Here is a 20,264-nt window from a genome sequence, read left to right on the forward strand (position 1 = left end):
AACAGTAGGAGTAAACGGGTCCTTTTCACAGTGTCAGGCAGTGACTAGTGGGGTACCGCAAGGCTCAGTGCTGGGACCCCAGCTATTTACGATATATATTAATGATTTGGACGAGGGAATTGAATGCAACATCTCCAAGTTTGCGGATGACACGAAGCTGGGGGGCAGTGTTAGCTGTGTGGAGGATGCTAGGAGGCTGCAAGGTGATTTGGATAGGCTGGGTGAGTGGGCGAATGCATGGCAGATGCAGTATAATGTGGATAAATGTGAGGTTATCCACTTTGGTGGCAAAAACAGGAAAGTAGACTATTATCTGAATGGTGGCCGATTAGGAAAGGGGGAGATGCAACGAGACCTGGGTGTCATGGTACACCAGTCATTAAAAGTAGGCATGCAGGTGCAGCAGGCAGTGAAGAAGGCGAATGGTATGTTAGCATTCATAGCAAAAGGATTTGAGTATAGGAGCAGGGAGGTTCTACTGCAGTTGTACAGGGTCTTGGTGAGACCACACCTGGAGTATTGCGTACAGTTTTGGTCTCCGAATCTGAGGAAAGACATTCTTGCCATAGAGGGAGTACAGAGAAGGTTCACCAGACTGATTCCTGGGATGTCAGGACTTTCATATGAAGAAAGACTGGATATACTCGGTTTGTACTCGCTAGAATTTAGAAGATTGAGGGGGGATCTTATAGAAACTTACAAAATTCTTAAGGGGTTGGACAGGCTAAGGATAAGGGGGAAATCTTTTAGGACCGAGATGAGGAAAACATTTTTCACACAGAGAGTGGTGAATCTCTGGAATTCTCTGCCACAGAAGGTAGTTGAGGCCAGTTCATTGGCTATATTTAAGAGGGAGTTAGATGTGGCCCTTGTGGCTAAAGGGATCAGGGGGTATGGAGAGAAGGCAGATACAGGATACTGAGTTGGATGATCAGCCATGATCATATTGAATGGTGGTGCAGGCTCGAAGGGCCGAATAGCCTACTCCTGCACCTATTTTCTATGTTTCTATGTAACACTTTGGATGGTTTCCACTACTTTGACCATTTCCAATTCCCTGGTCCTAATAGGCTAAACTCCATCACCAATGCAGCTTCTTTACACCTCCCATTCCAGGGGTTCCTCCTGGAGCAGAGGCCCAACACACAAGTCCCCCATACCCATTTTCCTGGTTGAACTGGTTCTCATATTAAACATATTCTTTCATTCCCCTCACTTTCTCCAGATGCAAAGGAGTGGCAGTGGGCACTGAGCCCAAGCAACACCTATCTATTTGTGGGATTATGTTTAGTTTCAAGACACAGTATGGAAACAGGTTTAGAGTCTACGCTGACCATTGGTCAACCATCCACACTAGTTTCAGGACACCCACTTTCTCACCTATTCCCTACACACTAGGAGAATCTCACAGAGGCCAACTAACAACAAACCCAAGATAGACACAAAGGGCTGGATTAACAGCAGCAGGCTCTCCGGAGAAAAATAAATAGGTGATGTTTCGGGTTATTCAGACTGAGAGCAACTGCAAACATACATGTCTTTGGGATTTGCAGGGAAAATGAAACACCTGGAGGAAACCAATAGGGAGAACATGCAAACTCTACACAGACAGCAGAGGTCAGGATCAAACCCAGCTGTCTGGTGCCGAGTCAGCAACTCTACTAGCTGCACCACTATGCCATGCTGTTTGGAACAGTAATTTTCCGAAAAGGATGGCAGGAGGAGGCATGTGCAAGAGTAAGTGCTCCTGCAAGCCCAATCGGCAATCTTGGCTTTCCAACTGCCCTCGCAACCAACACCTTGTTTAGCCATGACACTACACAAGAGCCTTTTGGGCTCAATTGGGTTCAGATCGGGTGATTGAATTGGACATTCAAAAGTCCACAGACATTTGGGATTCCAAGGGCAGCCTAAAATGCTGAATTTACAGCAATAAGTAGTTTTTAATGAAATTCATAAAACAGTTGTAATTTTGATTTTCAGTTGGAGAATGTTTGCAAAAACCCAAAATAATAATTTATTTTTGTGATCAAATGTGGGAAAGACTGTATGGGAGCATTAAAAATGCAACCAAAGAAGAGACAAAAATCACAAGGGCTGAGAGATGTCATTTTATGACGTACCTAACAGGTAGATACTGGTATTGCCAAGATGGCGATTTCTTTCAGTCAACATCATTTCACAGGAACAAAAACAATTTTCCAAAACACAACAAAATTAAAAATATTTCCAACAAACGAAGCTTTGTGCACTGCAACCTTTATGCACATCAGAAATTGTCCATCTATGGAAGACATTGGATGCCCAAAGAGCAGGCATGACGAGTTTCATTTTGTCCCTCAAATCTAGAATTAAGCTCATAAGTGGTAGGAGTAGAATTTGGCCATTCGGCCCATCAATATTCCGCCATTCAATCATGGCTGATCTATCTCTCCCTCCTAACCCCATTCTTCGGCCTTCTCCCCATAACTTCTGACACCTGTACTAACCAAAATTCTATCTCTGCCTTAAAAATATCCATTGTCTTGGCCTCTACAGCCTTCTGTGGCAAAGAATTCCACAGATTCACCACCCTCTGACTAAAGAAATGTTACCTCATCTCCTTCCGAAAACAACGTCCATTAATTCTAATTATGCTGCATAAACACCAAAGTAGTGGTCCACAAAAATAGGGATTTTTGTTTTTATACAAGGAATTTGCAAACAATGGATATGCAGTTTCAACATTATGGATTACAACAAGGCAAAAAATAAAATAAATCAAGACAGAATTAATTGCTTTTGGACCAACACTGCAACAAAACGCCTCAGAAAATGTGTGGTTCGCCACGAAATATGTAGTAAATGTTGGTGGGGGGGCAACAACTACCATAATTACGCAGGTTTCAAGTGTTATGGAAAGGACAACGGTCGTTCTCAAATTAAGTCGTTGAATTAGGTGGGGGTGTGATGAGGAAAAACGCAGATTTCAATAGCGTGAGAGGACCTGGAAAAAAAAATAATGGGAATAATACTTGCGGGTAAAGCAACAATTAATAGGCAAATAGAGTTTAAGATATGGCAGGTGTGGGCAATTAGAATCAAATAAGTCTTTCGAGGAATATGTTAGGAAATTTTAAATTAGGGGGTTAAAACCAAAATAGGGGCCATGAAGTATCCTTGACAAGTATGATGAAGGACTATTAAGATATTCAGTAAATATATTGTATCAACAGCAAAATGGTAGCCAGAGAGCAGGTCCCCTTGCGGACCAAATGTGTTATCTGTGTGGAGTGAGGTGAACAGATTCCCAAATAAATACTTCTCATCAGCACCTGCCAAGCAGAACATGGAAGATGCATGTTGCTAGCCTGGAACACATCAGTATTCCAGTATTCCATATGTTCAGTGCCACCTCCAAATATACTCGGGTCATGGCCAATAGTGTTAACAAAAACGTAACAGATATCAGGTTATGGTGGTGTTAAATGTCATGGGGCACACAAAGGCTGATAAATCCCAAGCGATAAATGAGATTCCAGGATGCTTGGATGTGAATGGAGGAAGTATTATTAGTCAGTGTGCAGATGACACAGGTTGGTGATGTTGTGGACAGTCAGGGAGGTTGATATAGATCAGATGGAAGGTTGGACAGATTGCTAGCAGATGGAAATTAGCCACACGTGGCATGTGCAAGGTATGCATTTTGGAAAGTAACGAAGGAATTACAATAAATTAGTGGGTACAAAGGAATGTTGATAAACAGAGTGACTTTGGGGCTCAAGTCCATAGTTCTCCGAAGGTGGTACCATGTTTATAGGGAGGTGAAAGCAGCATACGGCATGCCTACCTTCAAAGGTGTGAAGTATAAATGCAGTGAAATAGTCTTAAACAGTCCAGTAAAGTATTGCCATACAACGCAACATCCCCGATTACAAGCGTACGCAAATAGTCCACTGGTCCTGCATGAGGGGCCATTTTAAAAGTCCAGTCGGTGCTCTAGTTGTTTGGAGTTTCCCCATTCCAGGCAAGCCACAGGCATCATCTTCCTTGGACGTCTGGATCGACCAGACAACTAACGAAGACATTTGGGTGGAGGCAGATGAAACTCAAAGGACATTGTGAAGGAGAGCTTCTTTGTTTAGCATTTACCTCAGGGAAGTTCAGTCTAATTTGATGCACAAGTGAGTAGGATGAGGTATAGAATTGTGACATCAGTGCTAGGAGCAAAAGACAGTGTCTTTTTCAATATTTACAAAGCGTACAATCACTCCTAGAACTGCTGCCTCGCACCTCCAGTGACCTGGGTTCAATCTCGACCTCCAACACTGTATGCCTGGCGTTTGCATGTACTCATTGTGAGTTTCTTCCCACAAGCCAAAAACATGTTGGTTAGCAGGTGAGGAGACACAAGGAACTGCAGATGCTGGAATCTTAACAAAGTGCGGGAGGAACTTATCGCGTCCAGGATGTTGCCTGGATTAGAAAATCTCAGTTATGGAGAAAGAAGGAAAAGATTGGGATTGATTTCCCTAGAGCAAAGGAGACAGAAATAAGGTAGGCAGATGAGAGGGATTTCAAAAAAAAAAAAAACAACAGGGTGTGTGTGTGTTTTTTTTTTGTTTTTTTTTTTTAAAGAGTCAAGGGGAAATTTTAGAAAAATATTCATGAATGTATTATATACATATTCTCGGCTGATATCTGGAACATGCTGCCAGAAGAGGTAGTGGAATCAGACCTAATCATTATGCTCTAGAGATATTTAGATTGGAATTTGAATAAGGAAGGCATTAAAGGATATGGACTCAATGTGGGAAAACAAGTTTAGTGTTGATGCACAAAAGATCAACATGTAGGAAGGAACTGCAGATGCAGGTTTAAACCAAAGATGGACACAAAATCCTGGAGTAACTCAGCGGGACAGGATGCATCTCTGGAAAGAAGGAATGGGCGACGTTTCAGGTAGACTTCCTTCCTCAGACTACATGGATCTACAAGATCAACATGGATGTCGTGGGTCATAGAGCATGCTTCTGTGCTGTACAACTATGACTTCAGAACCCATTCAGCCATTAATGAATTTAATGAGCAGTGCTCAAGCAAAACACAGCAATTTACCCAGCCAAACAGATGAATCAGCAATGTTGTTGCTAGCCTGCATTTTAAGAACACGCAAGAGTTCCAACATACAATTCTGATCTACAAGATGCAAATTTCTGCAACACTCAATAAAGGATACATAGCCAATTTGGAATCAGAGTTGCTTCATATTATACAATAACACAGCTTCAACTAATTAGTCCTTTACCAGTACCTTAACAGCCTATCCAATAATCCATTCACCTGCTCAGAACACACCTCTAAACATTTTCAAACTTGAGCCAAACTGCTTTTTCACAATCTGTTTTGTCTATTTTGATGATGCGCGGTTTGATTTGCACTTAGCCCTCCTTCCTCATTTGTCTTCCCCCTTTTTACCCCAAAAAGCAATTACTATAGAGATTCTTTAATCAGTAAAAAAAAACTGCACTTTAGTTAGCCCAAGAAAAAAAAGATTCCAAAAAACATTGCATGCTAATTTTTTTTAATTCACCTGCCAACAAGAAAAAACCCAGAAAATCTCAACAAGTGATTGTAGTTATTAAATTGCAAAAAGAAAAAGTGAAAATATAGCACTCAAGTTTGACTTTAAGAGTATACTTGCCACAAATTAATATACTCTAACTCTCCCAGGTACTGATGTTACTATCTTGCTTTCACCAGGAATACATTAAAAAGTGGGCAAAAAACCCCAAAAAAACATGCGTAGGTTTACAAGGTTAATTCCCGGGATGACGGGACTGTCATATGCCGAGAGAATGGAGCGGCTGGCTTGTACACTCTGGAGTTTAGAAGAATGGGAGGGGATCCTATAGAAACATATAAGATTGTTAAGGGTTTGGACACGCTAGAGGCAGGAAACATGTTCCCGATGTTGGGGGAGTCCAGAACCAGGGGCCACAGTTTAAGAATAAGGGGTAAGCCATTTAGAACGGAGACGAGGAAACACTTTTTCCTCACAGAGAGTTGTGAGTCTGTGGAATTCTCTGCCTCAGAGAGCGGTGGAGGCCAGTTCTCTGGATACTTTCAAGAGAGAGCTAGATAGGGCTCTTAAAGATAGCGGAGTCAGGGGATATGGGGAGAAGGCAGGAACGGGGTACTGAATGGGGATGATCAGCCATGATCACATTGAATGGCAGTGCTGGATCGAAGGGCCGACTGGCCTACTCCTGCACCTATTGTCTAAAATAAACTTGCTTTTAATCCTTGGTTCTTCTACAACTTTGTATTCAATTGTATGATTAATTGGCAGCTTTTAATGTTGGCATATTGTATTTCCCCAAAAGTATAAAACTTACAACAAACCATATTCTCAGTTACAACAAAAAACATTGAAAGACATACGCCAATAATGGGCCTGTCCCACTTAGGCAACTTTTTAGGCGACTGCAGGACACTATGCGATCCCACTATTCTGGGAACTAGACGCGACCTCATTATGTTGAAAAATTAGCGGCGACAGAACGAAGTCACCATGGACAGTAGCGAGAATTCTCGTGCCGTAGGTGCAGTGGGTTGCCAGGTCGAAGGTAGTCGTAGGTTGTAGCCCGCGCTGACTGGTGAATTTCATTGGCTCATTGGGAGAAAAAAAAAGTGAGCAGTAGTTTTCAGAACCAAGGATAACCGACTGGTAATGTTAATGTCCTCCGAGCTTCACAGCCGTGTATCTCAGACTTCTTAAAAAGTTGTCTCTACTCCTTCTCCCCTTTTAAAGGACGTGCCGTCAGGGTAGGCAAGGTAGGCAGTGCCTAACCTGACAAAAATTATAAAATGGTAATTATTAATATAAATAGTAACGGCATGAGATCGATCTCTTAGGTAGGCATAATTCTCCCGTGCCTTTCATCCGCAGTACATGTAACACACAAAAGTATGTGCAACATGTGCCATCAACGCTGCTTCAAGTGTTCAAAGACAACGGTCTATAAAGGCAGCTGAAATTCTGCCTTTGCACCATCGACTGCGTGCAGGTGCTGCGCAGCGTAATGCGCATGCGCAGCGCAAGTTTCTTGGCGGGTTTTTCAAACATGGATTGTCATTATCTTAAGAGTATCTTAAGAAACAAAGGGAGAAGAATGGAGGTCGTGTACAAATAATGTATCTGATCATTATGCGTTAATGGTTGAGAAGGGGAAAGGAAATGGAATGGATAAAGAAAAGAAACGCTTATAGACAATGTGGACTATCGGTTTACCTTGGAGGCAAAATAAATATGGCTCACTCTGTATTTGTATTACATGAGCTCCAAGCCTGGCTACATTTCAACCAGCTCAAATCTCCACTAATTCCCAGTTAACAAGCGCAGGCTCGGCGATCGTTTAGCTGAACAGCTCCGCCCAGTCCGCCTAAGCCTACCTGATCTCCCAGTGGCTGGACACTTTAACACCCCCTCCCATTCCCACACCTTTCTGTCCTGGGCCTCCTCCATTGTCAAAGCGAGGCCCAGTGCAAATTGGAGGAACAGCACCTCATATTTCGATTGGGTAGCTTACACCCCAGCGGTATGAACATTGACTTCTCTAACTTCAAGTAAACCTTGCTGTCCCTCTCTCTCCACCCCTACCCCTTCCCAGTTCTCCAACCAGTCTTAATGTCTCTGACAACATTTTATCTGTTTGCTTTGTTGTCACCTCCCAGCTAACAATGATCTATTCTACATTTTCCAAGATCTCCAATCCCTTTGCCCCATTTTCACACTTTCTTATCCATGTATCTCCCTCCCCCCCGACATCAGTCTGAAGAAGGGTCGACCCGAAACATCACCCATTAATTCTCTCCAGAGATGCTGCCTGTCCCGCTGAGTTACTCCAGCGTTGTGTCTATCCCCCACTCTGATAACCATATCTTTTAGTTGACAATTTGCTTTCTCGGACCTGTACCATGACGCATAAAAATTCCAGTCAATACAGGTAGTAATTTGTATTTTGCAAGTACTCCCCATTTCAACCGAATGAACTTATTTCTTAACATCTTGATCGTATTTTCTTAGTTTTCACCTGCTACTATTTGCCAGGTGCCTGAACCCATCTGTCTCATCTTCTTGTCACCCAATAGTTCAAGCCATTTACCAGAAAAAACATTTAAGGTTCCTAATTTTTCATTGACTAGAAGCCCAACTAATGCCTTGGCCGAGTGTTTTCTCATATAGAACAACAGCTTGCTACTTCGCTTATTTTCTCCATATAAAATGCTATGAGACATCGCGCAAGCCCAGTCTTTACCCCTCGGAATATTCAATTCTATGCAATCCAATTAACAATCCCCTCATGTTTGCGTTCTCGCAACCCAAAATTTAACATAATTCGTTCAATCTTAGCCCTACTTCCTTTTTGTAGTACATTCACTATACTCATGCTACTTCCTTTGCTCAACCCTAATGACCAATTTCCATCCTTCCCTCAGACCATCTCCAACTTTTTCTTTGCTCAATCTCTCAACCTCTATATCTGGAAGTGACTAGCAACTTACCCTACCAACTTGCACAATGACACCAATTGCATTTCCTCACTCACAAATACCTACAAGCCTCCCATTCCATTTATCCATATGCATTCCATCTGTTGCTAGGATGATAACCTCTATAGTTGTACATATTGTCATAAGTTCATACGTCATAGGAGCAGAATTAGGCCCATTGAGTCTAGTCCGCCAATCTATCATGACTGATCTATCTTTCCCTCTCAATACCATTCTCCTGCCTTATCCCATTAAACTTTGACACCTTTGCTAATTCCTCCTTTCTAAAGGTACATCCTTCTGAGGCAGTGCCCTCTGGTCAAAGACTCTCCCACTAGTGGAAACATCTTCTCCAAATCCACTCTATTCAAGTATTTTGCTTTCAATAAGTTTCATAAGTTATAGTAGAATTAGGCCATTCGGTCCATCGTCTACTCCGCCATTCAATCATGGCTGATCTATCTTTCCCTCCTAGCCCCATTCTCCTGCCTCCTCCCCATAAACTCTGATACCTGTACTCATCAGGAATCTATCTATCTCTGCCTTTAATATATCCACCGACGGCCTCCACAGCCATCTGTGGCAAAGAATGACTGAAGACCTTACAATTAAGTCCCCCCTCATTCTTCTAAACTACAGAGAGTATTGGCCCAGTGCCATTAAACACTCATTATTTATTAATCCAATCATCCCCGGGATCATTCTCAAAACTCTTCTGGACCCTCTCTAACGCCAGCACGTCCCACCTCAAACATGGGTCCGTATACTGATCACTATATTCCTACTTGGGTCTGACCAGTGCCTTATTATATCCGCATTATATCCTTGTTTTTACATTCTAACCCTCTTGAAATAAATGCTTACATTGCATTTGCCTTCTTTACTATTTTGGCTTTTCTTTCCCCTTTCACCCACCGATTCTTTTAAACCTAGAGGGTAATGAATCTTTGGAATTCTCTTTGAAGGGTTGTGAAAGCTTAATCAAGTTTATTCGAAACAGAGACAAAGATTTCTGGATATCAAGGAATACGAGATAGATGCATGAAAATAATCTTGATGGATGGCAGAATGAGCTCAAAGTATCAAATGGTCTACTTCTCCTAATTTCATTTTTCTATCTTCCCATTCCTAGTTCCAGTAGATAATGAATAGTACATTTTTTAAATGGCAATGATAAATGTATGTGGGAGGAGTTGTCCAAATGGACTGAGTAAGCAAGAGACAGGTCAGGTGGAGAACTGTGGTAGATAGTCAAAAAGCTGCTTTATAATCCCAAGCAAAAATGTTGCTCAAAAGAGAATTCCACAACAAACCAGCACAATCCATAACTAACAAACAAATGTAAAAGATAACATCAAAGTTAAAACGACCAGAGGGCTGGGAAATGTTCAGGATCCAGCTAAAGAACAAAAAAAATCAATGACGGAGAAAATTAATTTTGAAAGAAAGTTTGCATGTAGTTCAAAAATACAGAAAAATGTTTCTGTAGATATCTAAATAGGAAGAGACGGCCATGGTAAATGTGGGGCCTTGAGAGAGACCTGTAAGAGGGCCTGGTGAATTAATAACAGCAAACAAGGTAAAGGCAAGCATGTTGAATAATGTTTTACATCAATAAAACATTTGTTAGTATCAGCAAGACAATCAATAAGAATAAATTACTGGAGAAATATAGGGAGACTAAAGATGACAGTATACAATGAACTAACTACATGCACAGATTTTAAAGAAAATGGTTGCAGAGACAGTGAATCCAATGATCACAATTGCTTAACAACTCAAATTCAGGTGGTACTGGAAGACTGGAAAATAGCAAAGGTGACTCTTGCTTTTTGAAATAAGGAAAAGAACAGAACGGAGAGATCTACAGGACAGTTGGTTTAACAACTAACATTGGAAAGATGCTAGAGTTAATAATCAAAGATGATTATGACTAATCATTCAGGAAAGCCAAATATAAATAAACCTAATCAACATTGATTTAGATAGATAGATATAATTTATTGCCACACAACCAGGGTCGGTGGAAATTTGGGTTGTCAGCAGCAGTACAATAATAAAGAACACACAATAAAACTGTAACATAAACATCCACCACAGCATTCATCGCTGTTTCTGATAAGGATACTGCAATTCTGCAGCAGTACATAGATGGATTGATTAATGACCGCAAAAAGGAGTTTAACATGGGGAAGTACAAGGTCATACACTTTGGTAAGAGGAATTCTTAAGGCAGTTTTCCAAGTGGAGAGAGAGTACAACAAAGTGAGGTACAGCAGAATCTAGGTGTTCTAGTTTTTAAATCAAAGTTAGCAGGTGGGTCAAACAAGTATTTCAGGCGCCAAATTACATTTTGGCCTTTATGACCAACAGCGTAATCTTTTTTTTTTTAAACTGGTTTTCTTGCAATTGCACATGGTGTTGCCCAGGCCTCAACTTGAATACCATGTACAAAAATATATTTTAAAAAGTATGTACAGGGCTCTCAATTAACCTTTTTTCCCCTGTTGCCAGCCAGGCAACCTTGACAGCTTTTTAGGTTGCCAAATGCAGTTTAGATGGTCATTTAAGACAGTTTGCATGACGCGTGCGATAATGTGCTCGGACGAAGTGCATAGTTACCAGTCGGAATTATGCTCAATGAAGCATTCACATATTATGTTCAAGAAGGAACTGCAGATGCTGGAAGATCGAAGGTAGACAAAAGTGCTGGAGAAACTCAGCGGGCGCAGCAGCATCTATGGAGCGAAAGAAATGGGCAACGTTTCAGGCCGAAACCCATCAGTCTGAAGAAGGGTTTCAGCCCGAAACGTTGCCTATTTCCTTCGCTCCATAGATGCTGCCGCATCCGCTGAGTTTCTCCAGCACTTTTGTCTACATTCACATATTATTTCTGCTTCAAATAAAGTCGCAAACTAAACATATTCACCAATCAAGACATGATATATACCACAATGACATGCAGCAAAATTATAATACAATATCTCAACTCTTTTTACACATTGCAATTAATGTAATTTCTATTAGTTCTTTCCACTTCCAAACAAAAATGTGGTTGGATTATTCAGCATATGATCAACCCGTGTCAATAAATCCTGGGCCATGGTAACATATATGCTTAACCACGCACACTACAGATTGATGCAAGCATGTTTTCTGTGAAGGTCCGAAAATTACCATGACATGGCCATAGCATGGGTCGTTATAGCTATTGGCACAGAAACACTCTGGCTTCCCACATAATTTATCCATAACAAAATATACAGCTTGCAAGGAAATTTCTAAAGGCATTTTATGATAATAGCTGTTAAAACTGACTATACCCATCTGACAGGTTAAACATGACACTAACTGACAAGAGATGACCAAAGGACATAACTGCAGCAAACTGCAGCTCCTTCCACCGGGCGGGGTGTGGGAGGAAGAGCCGTTGTTGCCGCTGTCGCGGCCGCTGCTGCCGCTGTTCGGAGTCCGTCATTTGCTCCGACCCTTCGTCACCCTGCTCCTAGTATCTTTGCCCCCCAATACAGCCGCCGCCGACACGAAACATCACGTTCCTATTCTCCAGAGATGCTGCCTGACCCGCGGAGTTACTCCAGTTTTTTGTGTCTACCGGTATAAACCAGTATCTGCGTGCCAAGCCGGGCAAAATGAGTTGCCGTTTAGCTTGCCCAGCGGCACTTTGGGTGGTCAATGGCACCCGGGCAACCGCTAATTTCGAGCCCTGATATAGTAACAGAGACAGTCCTAAAGTGATTCACCAGGATAATTCCTGGATGAGAGGGTTGTTGTACCACGAGGGATTAAATAGTTGTAGCTGTATACCTTAGGGTTCAGAATAATGTGGGTCACCTTATTCATGCATACAAGTGCTAAGGGGGCTTGATAGAGTCGATGATGTTGGGATATGTGGAAATTTGTTATCTCAGAGAGTGGTAAATCTCTGGAATTCTATGCCTGGCAGTTGGTGAAAGGTAAATCATCAGAAGTATTTAAGTGGATGTGAATAAATACTTGACAGATTGTGGAAAAGAGGGGAATGGAGAAATGGCACTGAAAAGGAGTTGAGACCAGCACATGAAAATTCTAAGTGGTGGGGCAGGCTTGATGGTCTACTCCTATTTTCTCGTGTTCCTGTACAAAAAGAAAATCAGATACATTAATCTTTCTCTACAGATGCTGGCTGACCTGTTGAATATTGAGCATTTTGTTGTTAATTCAGATATGTAGCATTTGCAATAGTTTTCTTTCTTTAATATTCAATAAGCAAAGAGAAAGGACTGGATTAAGAATTGAAAATAATTGAATACAAGTCGCCGGATGTTGACAGAAAGTGGCATCATGCAGATGCAAAAAGAGACAATCGTGCAATTGATAACCAGAGTAGACCAAATGAAACCATTACTGTAAAATATTCTACCAATTATTTGACTGCTTCAGCCAAGTAGAAAACAAGCAGAGGAAATTCTAAGTGCTCAACTATTCCGCAGGCAGAGAGAGAAGGCTAAAACAACATCCTCCAGCTAAATCTTCTATTGTTCCACCTCTACCCTTGCTACCACAATAAGACATGTACATGCCTCTGTCATCGTCATTTTGCTTATATTCAATTATGGCATTTGTATTCTTTCCCACCCCAAGCAATTCATATCATTTTTAACTGCACAAATCTCAAGGCTGCTGAATCCACCCCCCCACTTTCATTCTATCACTTGCATTGAATTTTACAACTGAGAGAAACACTGATGGAATTGTGTTGCGATATTAAGGATGTTTACCTCCAGGAGTTAAACAACAATAACTAGATGTCATAATTTTAAGGTACGAGGGGCAAAGTTTAAAAGAGAGGTTTTTTGTTTTTTTTAAATGTCGCAGTCAAGAGGTTTTTACATAGGCACTTGCAAAATGAACCAAAGAGTAAACAGTTTATGGAAAGGCTCCTGGGGATCCATCAGTTCACTGATATATTTGACATGCTTTGATAACCTCGGTACAGTCAAGACCACCTATAGCATAATCCTCCACCCTGCCGAGTGTAAAAAAAAAGGAGGGGAACTGAAAACTAGGGATCATGGCAGAACTCCGTAACTGTGACTCATCGCTTACCTGGGCAAGATGCCACATCAAACAGAAATGCAATTGGAAAACCCATGTACCAAATGAAAAACAAGATTACAGCGCCTGACTGTTTCCCTGTTAGAGTTCAAACAAATTCAAGCCTGCATCACCCACATCTACGATGAGGACAACGCATCAGGGACCCCACCGATGCTAGAACTGCAACCATCTTCTAGAAAGGGAAATAAATATAAATGGAGCAATTACAAGAGTGATTTCCTTGCTATATGCCATTGGAAGTTACTGCGAGGATCCTCTTCAATCATTTCCTACTGACCTAAAGGTTGCTTACAGATTTCACAGCTATGTAGATGCCCACATGACACCAGCAGAAGAACAGATCAACCACTGTACATGGACTTTTGATTTCAAAAGCCCGTGCTGACAGCAAGAGGATCAGCAGGGTATTCTTCTTAAATATAACTGCCCTGAAAGATCAGTGTCCATTATACAACTGCCACATTAGATCTTGCAAGCCATGATCTTAAGCCGGAGATCCATAAAGATTGTCTCAATGCCAAATGGCACAAAACAAGCACATCATAATGCTACAGCTCACCAACCATCTTGTCATTGTATTGTGTTTGCACCCCCCCACCCCCCCCCCCTCCAGAGAAATTAAAACAATCCTTTCTCAATAGAGATGTGTATCTATTTGTAAAACTGCTACCCATTACAGAAGTGCTTTCCAATCACTAGGCCCAAGATGAATTGAAGAAAAGCATTTGGAAGATGCAGGTCATCTAAATATCCTGTTCTTACCTTTTGCACTTTGAAGTTTAATAAAACTATTAGACAACATTTTATGACACTATAGTTTGTCACTTCAGTTACCAAACACAAAAGCACAACCTTACATGCTTTAAAAAAAAAAATCAGTCAAGTAAGGAGAATTACTGCCATGTGAATGTTCCCATTGTTTTTAAACAGTGGAGAACAACAGGGACAATAGAATCAGTATATGCATTGTTATCACTTGTCTCCCTCCCCCCAAAACAAAATGTGTGAAAATAGCTCAGGACTCAAAAGATTTTCTCTGTAAATTAAAGAATGCATGAAATAGAGTCTCAACTGATGAGATTCCTTTTTGTAGACACTATTCCTGTACACCCAAACTGCCTTCAGGGACTGAAAATTTTATTGTTTGTAAAAACAAGTCTGTATTACAGCTGGGAACTACATTGCCACAAGGTCAACTGATATCAACCGTGAATCTCACTATCAGTTCTAGTGGAATGATGCATGAGACACAAGGATTAACACAAAAATCAAGTACATCAAGCAGCAATTACAGAATTATGCGCATTATCCAAAAGAAAAGGTTATTTTTAAAAATATAATCACTTGGCACATCATATCTGCACAATGTCATCGCTTACATTTCCAATGAAACGCAATGCAGTATTTATGAAAGTTAGAAAATCTGATGCCAAGATTTAATGTGTCTTAGGAAATAAATGACAAAAAAAAATCCCTTGGTAAATGCACTGTGATACAAAGCTGATATATACAGACCAGAAGATTTCCGATTCACATCTACACGATGAGATGGCATTCTTAGAAGTGGTGCTTGGTGTTTAGACTTTAAAATCATTGACATGGTGGTGTCCGAATACCAAAAGAACTGTACCTCTTCATTAGCCTTAAAGCTTGAGAGTGAAGGTTACTTTTCTGCATGAAAGTAATAGGCCAATATTCTGAACCAGTAAAAATACATTACCCAAGTATGTTTTGGTGCATCCATTATACTCCCCAATGGTCTCATTGGTACTAACAATATATATTTATAGTGCCTTTAATATACATGCCAAGGCATGTCTCAGACAGCATTATCTAAATACAATGTTATGTCTAACTACATAAGAATGGGGAAAGTGATTAAAAGAGTTCATCCAAAAATTAGTTTAAAATGCCAAATCTCAAGATCTTAACACCAATTAAATTGGAAATGATCAAGTAGAGTGGCATCTCTGGTTAGTAACTAATCTGTCACCAGCCTCGGTCTTTCTTGATCAAATCAAAAAATTATTTATAAAGCGAGGTTACAAATAATGGTTCTCACAATTCCTCAGCTTGTTCAATATGTTCATCTTGACTGCTCTAAAAGCAAGCACAGTAATGTTAGCATCAAACATTAACCTGAAGCGAAACGTTTTCAAAGCAATGGCAAAACAAAGTCATAGCATTTTTAATTTTCTACCCTCTTATCAAAGACAATACCGTTCCTTAATCTATGCAAGGCAAAGAGGCTAGAAAGAACAGAATAAATCTGATGTACTGGAAATCTATCAACTCTTCACCCTGATGACATAGCAAACATGAAAAGGAATCAGTTGCATGCATCATAATTCACTGCATATTCACAACATTCCTCACAAAGCTTCTTTTCTAATACGAGCAGTAGATTTAAAAAAGACAAACACCAAAAGCAGCCCACTTCCTAATGTTACAAAACAATAACAAAAGAAATAAAAACAGGAATTAGTACCACTTTTGAATACTGTTGATGGGGCATAAAGCATTTAACAAACATGTTACTGCCAAAGAGAGGAGCACCTACATTTCTCTGCAATGCAGCAGAGAAACCACTATCATAAAAAACTATTGTCTCTATGTTAAAAAGTGAACAAGTCACTCTATCAGGACCATCCTATAAATCCACAGGCACAACATAAATCCAAGGCGATAGAAACTGCAAATGTTTTTCTTTGGACAGGTGACCATAATGCTGGCTTTAAATGTATATTTACTGTAGTTCTGCAGGCACTGATCTCTTGCCATTGAATTAAAGCACTAGATAAATAATTTATTTTGGATGCTAAACTATAGCAGACAAAGACAGCTTTAAATGCATAGATCTGATCATAGACATCATAGATGAGTTTACTTGTTATTCAAAAAAGGGAGCTACTCAAAAAATGATATTGATTTATATACTGTACTTTTATTTCCATTTAAATTCCACGAGAGCAAATTTTATCCAACATCCCAAATTTTGGGTGGATGTACATTTGCAAACAGATAAGAACTTTACACATGAAGGTATAAGGGGGTACCCACCGATACCAACAGCTATTTGTGCACTCACAATATAGTAGCATGAATCATTTAGTTCTTTACAAATGTTGATCCAGCCCCAGCGATGCTATTTCATCCAAGGGTACATCTACACCAGAAATAGTTGCACAATCAATATCTAATCCAAAATACAAGGGAATGCAACAATTCCCATCTCCATGGAGAGGTGAGGGCAGGATGAATTGCAACAGCTTCTTGAAAATAGATTGAATGCCTAAATTGTATACGTGTTTTCTTCACAGGAAAAACAACAAGCGCAAAGTTGCCCACGTTTATTTTACGCAAAAAACAATGTTGGTTTCCTCACTACTGTCCCAGGGAAGCTCAGTCATGAGAAACCACAGCCACTACCAAAAGGAGCGAATATGTACACAAAAGTCCAGATGCAGGCAAAGCACCATCATAACATGGAAAATATATTTCATGAGATCAAAGGATAATAGTTAATGAAGGAATGGGATAAAGTCAAATCCAGAAAATTAACACCCACATGGAATTTTAACAAACAATCACAACCCAACCGTGTTACATGAATGTTTTGTCTTTCGTAATTATCATTCTCACTTCTCCAGATCTAGTCTTGGAAAAACACTGCTGGAATAACCCCCAGCTGTAATGGTACTCAAGTGTATGTTAAAAGAATTGTATTACAGCAAATTGTCTGAAAAAAGTGGCAAAGAAGGCAGAAAGGGAAAGTACACACCATGTAGAATGTTACACTAACATCACAAGACAGAGCATTACTTCTGAAAACAAGCTGGTTAATTCCTCAAAACAAAGACTGAAACCACAACATGGTCACTTAGAGTCATAGAGTGATACAGTGTGGAAACAGGCCCTTCAGCCCAACTTACCCACACCGGCCAACATGTCCCAGCTACACTTGTTCCACCTGCCTGCGCTTGGTCCATATCCCTCCAAACTTGTCCATATCACTCCAAACCTGAACCCGTCTAACTATTACTTAAACATTGGGATAGTCCCAGCCTCAACTATCTCCACTGGCAGCTTTTTCCATACACCCACCACCCTTTGCGAGAAAAAGTGACCCCTCAGATTCCTATTAAATCTTTTCCCCTTCACCTTGGACCTATGTCATCTGGTCCCCTACTCTGGGCAAGAAATTCTTTGCATCTACCCGATCTATTCCACTCATGATTTTGTACACCTCTATAAGATCACCCCACATCCTCCTGAACTCCAAGGAATAGAGTCCCAGTCTACTCAACCTCTCCCTATAGCTCAGACCCTCTAGTCCTGGCAACATCCTCATAAATCTTCTCTGAACCCTTTCAAGCTTAACAATATATTTCCTATAACATGGTGCCCACAACTGAACACAATACTCTAAATGCAGACTCACCAACGTCTTATACAACCGCAACATGACCTCCCAACTTCTATACTCAAACCTGAATGCTCAAAACATCTAGAAACACCATCCTAACTTAAGCTTTCTACCAAAACTAGCACCTAAGAATCTACTGTTATGGTCGGATTATTTTAAATAGCCAAGAAAATGTATTCTGTGAATGAGTTTCCAACAACTTCCTCCGTTTGTAACTTAAAACCAGCCCCGTCGTCATCCCTTTATACTGGATATCTTCTCTCTGCACTCCCTGCCATGACCTGAAACGCCGAATATCCCTTTGAATCTAGATACCGCTATAGGATCTTTGCTAGATACTGCTTAACTTCGATTCCACCGGCAGTTTGTTTTTGGTCCAAATTCCAGCATCTGCAGTCTCTTGTTTGCCATTTTATTATTTGAGTGGCATTCATATATAATTTCCAATTAACGTGGAAAAAGTGTACTGTAAAAACATACAATTAATGGTAAATAAAACGAATCGATCCTGATTCTCCGACCTTTACCCAAGGATAGCCAATGAGCAATGCCACAGAGAGCTAACAATTTCACCTTGACAATCGTGTGACATCGGCAGTAATCTTCAATACCAAATTATCGAGAAACGGAAAATGTGACTACACCACTCTCACCGATTGCTGCACCAAGCTTCCGAGCGGCCGAGGAGATGCAAACCTGAATGAGAATGAATTAGCAACGCGAGTGGCGAGGGAGGAAAAAGCGGGATGTGTTGAAATTACGTACCTTGTCGAGTTCATCGTGCAACTCGGCCAGGCTGGGTCTGATGAGCTTCTCGCCCAGTTGTGCTACCGTGTGGCGGTAGTGGTCGATCCTGGGCACGGCGTCGATGGTGTTGTGGCCGAAGGTCCTGAGATAGTAGGTGTTGCTGTGGGTGTCGTAGTAGTGCTGGGCGCCGGTGCCGGACGAGTGCAGGCTGCCCTCACTCAGCATGGTGTCGCCGTTCTGCGGGTAGCCGTTCATAGCCTCGCTGGCGGTCGCACACGGCTCGGCGGTGGAGGCCGAGGCAGCCGCAGGGTCTCCTCCTCCTGAGGCCGGAGGTTGCTGATGCTGCCCGCCTGAGGCCGGCTCCACAAAGTTGACGCGGAACCGTCCCTTGGCCTCTTCGGCGGCAACGATGGGCGGCTCAGCCGGACACGGGGCTGCAGCGCCGCCATCTGCCCTGTCCTTGGCGCCGGGAGCAGGAGGCGGTTGCCCGGCAGCGGCGGCATCGGCGGCATCGGCTGGTGAAGTGCGGCCTTTCTGCCCATCGCCCCCTGCCTCGGTCACCAGGTCGACCTGGAAGCGGCTCTGACTGGCGACGGGACGGAGCGGCTGCTGCTGTGGTGACGGTGACGGCGGTGGCTCCGCGCCGGCCTGGGCTCGCTGCTCGCCCTCCATTCCCGCTCCGCTACCACACGGATTAAACGCCACCGGACGCCGGTTGCTGCCGCTGCCGCTGCCGCCTGTACCTGGGCTCCCCTCAGTCGCTGCTGCCGGTTCCCCCGCTCCCGAGCGGTCTGAGCCGACGGCCGCAGTCTCCGGACATCAATGTGGTGAGTGGCCCAACGCTGCTCGCATGGCCGCGGACACAAGCCCGGAGTGAGTGAGTGAGTGATGGATGACTACTCCCGCTCCCTTTCCTCTCTCCCCTGCCCTGCTTCCCGCTAGCTCCGGCTGTCACTGCCTGCGCCTCTGCCCTTTCCTTCCTTTATCTGTCAGGGTGCCGGGCGGGCTGCTGCCGCTGCTCCTCCCATTGGCGGCCGCCGAGTGCGGCGGGGGTGTTGCTGCTGGAGACACGCAGTCAACATCGCGAGAGAGAGGAGAGGAGAGGAGGAGTGGCTCCCCTGCACTGCACAGGACGCCTGCAGATGCTCTGATTCCACACACACCTCTCCCTCTCTCTTACTCTCTCATTCACACACTCTCTCTCTTACTCTCACATTCACACACACTCTCTCTTACTCTCACACTCTCATTCACACACTCTCTCTCTTACTCTCACTCTCTCATTCACACACACTCACACTCTCACATTCACACACACTCTCTCTTACTCTCACACTCTCATTCACACACTCACATTCACACACACTCCCTCTTACTCTCACACTCTCTCATTCACACACACACTCTCTCACTTTCTCTCGCACTCACTTTCTCTCAC

General features: G+C 42.2%; 1 protein-coding gene across 3 annotated transcripts in view; it reads right to left on the reverse strand.

Annotated features, from left to right (window-relative positions):
• slc12a2 (solute carrier family 12 member 2) overlaps nucleotides 1–19,872 on the reverse strand; it is a 142,612-nt gene extending 122,740 nt beyond the window's left edge. For all 3 annotated transcript variants that reach the window (XM_033017780.1, XM_033017779.1, XM_033017778.1), the window contains exon 1: nucleotides 18,845–19,872. In XM_033017780.1, coding sequence (XP_032873671.1) covers nucleotides 18,845–19,498 — 654 coding nt within the window. In that variant the 5' untranslated portion in view covers nucleotides 19,499–19,872. The remainder of the gene's footprint in view (nucleotides 1–18,844) is intronic.
• Nucleotides 19,873–20,264: the final 392 nt, after the last annotated feature.

Source organism: Amblyraja radiata, chromosome 3, assembly GCF_010909765.2.
Source record: "Amblyraja radiata isolate CabotCenter1 chromosome 3, sAmbRad1.1.pri, whole genome shotgun sequence".
NCBI lineage: Eukaryota > Metazoa > Chordata > Chondrichthyes > Rajiformes > Rajidae > Amblyraja > Amblyraja radiata.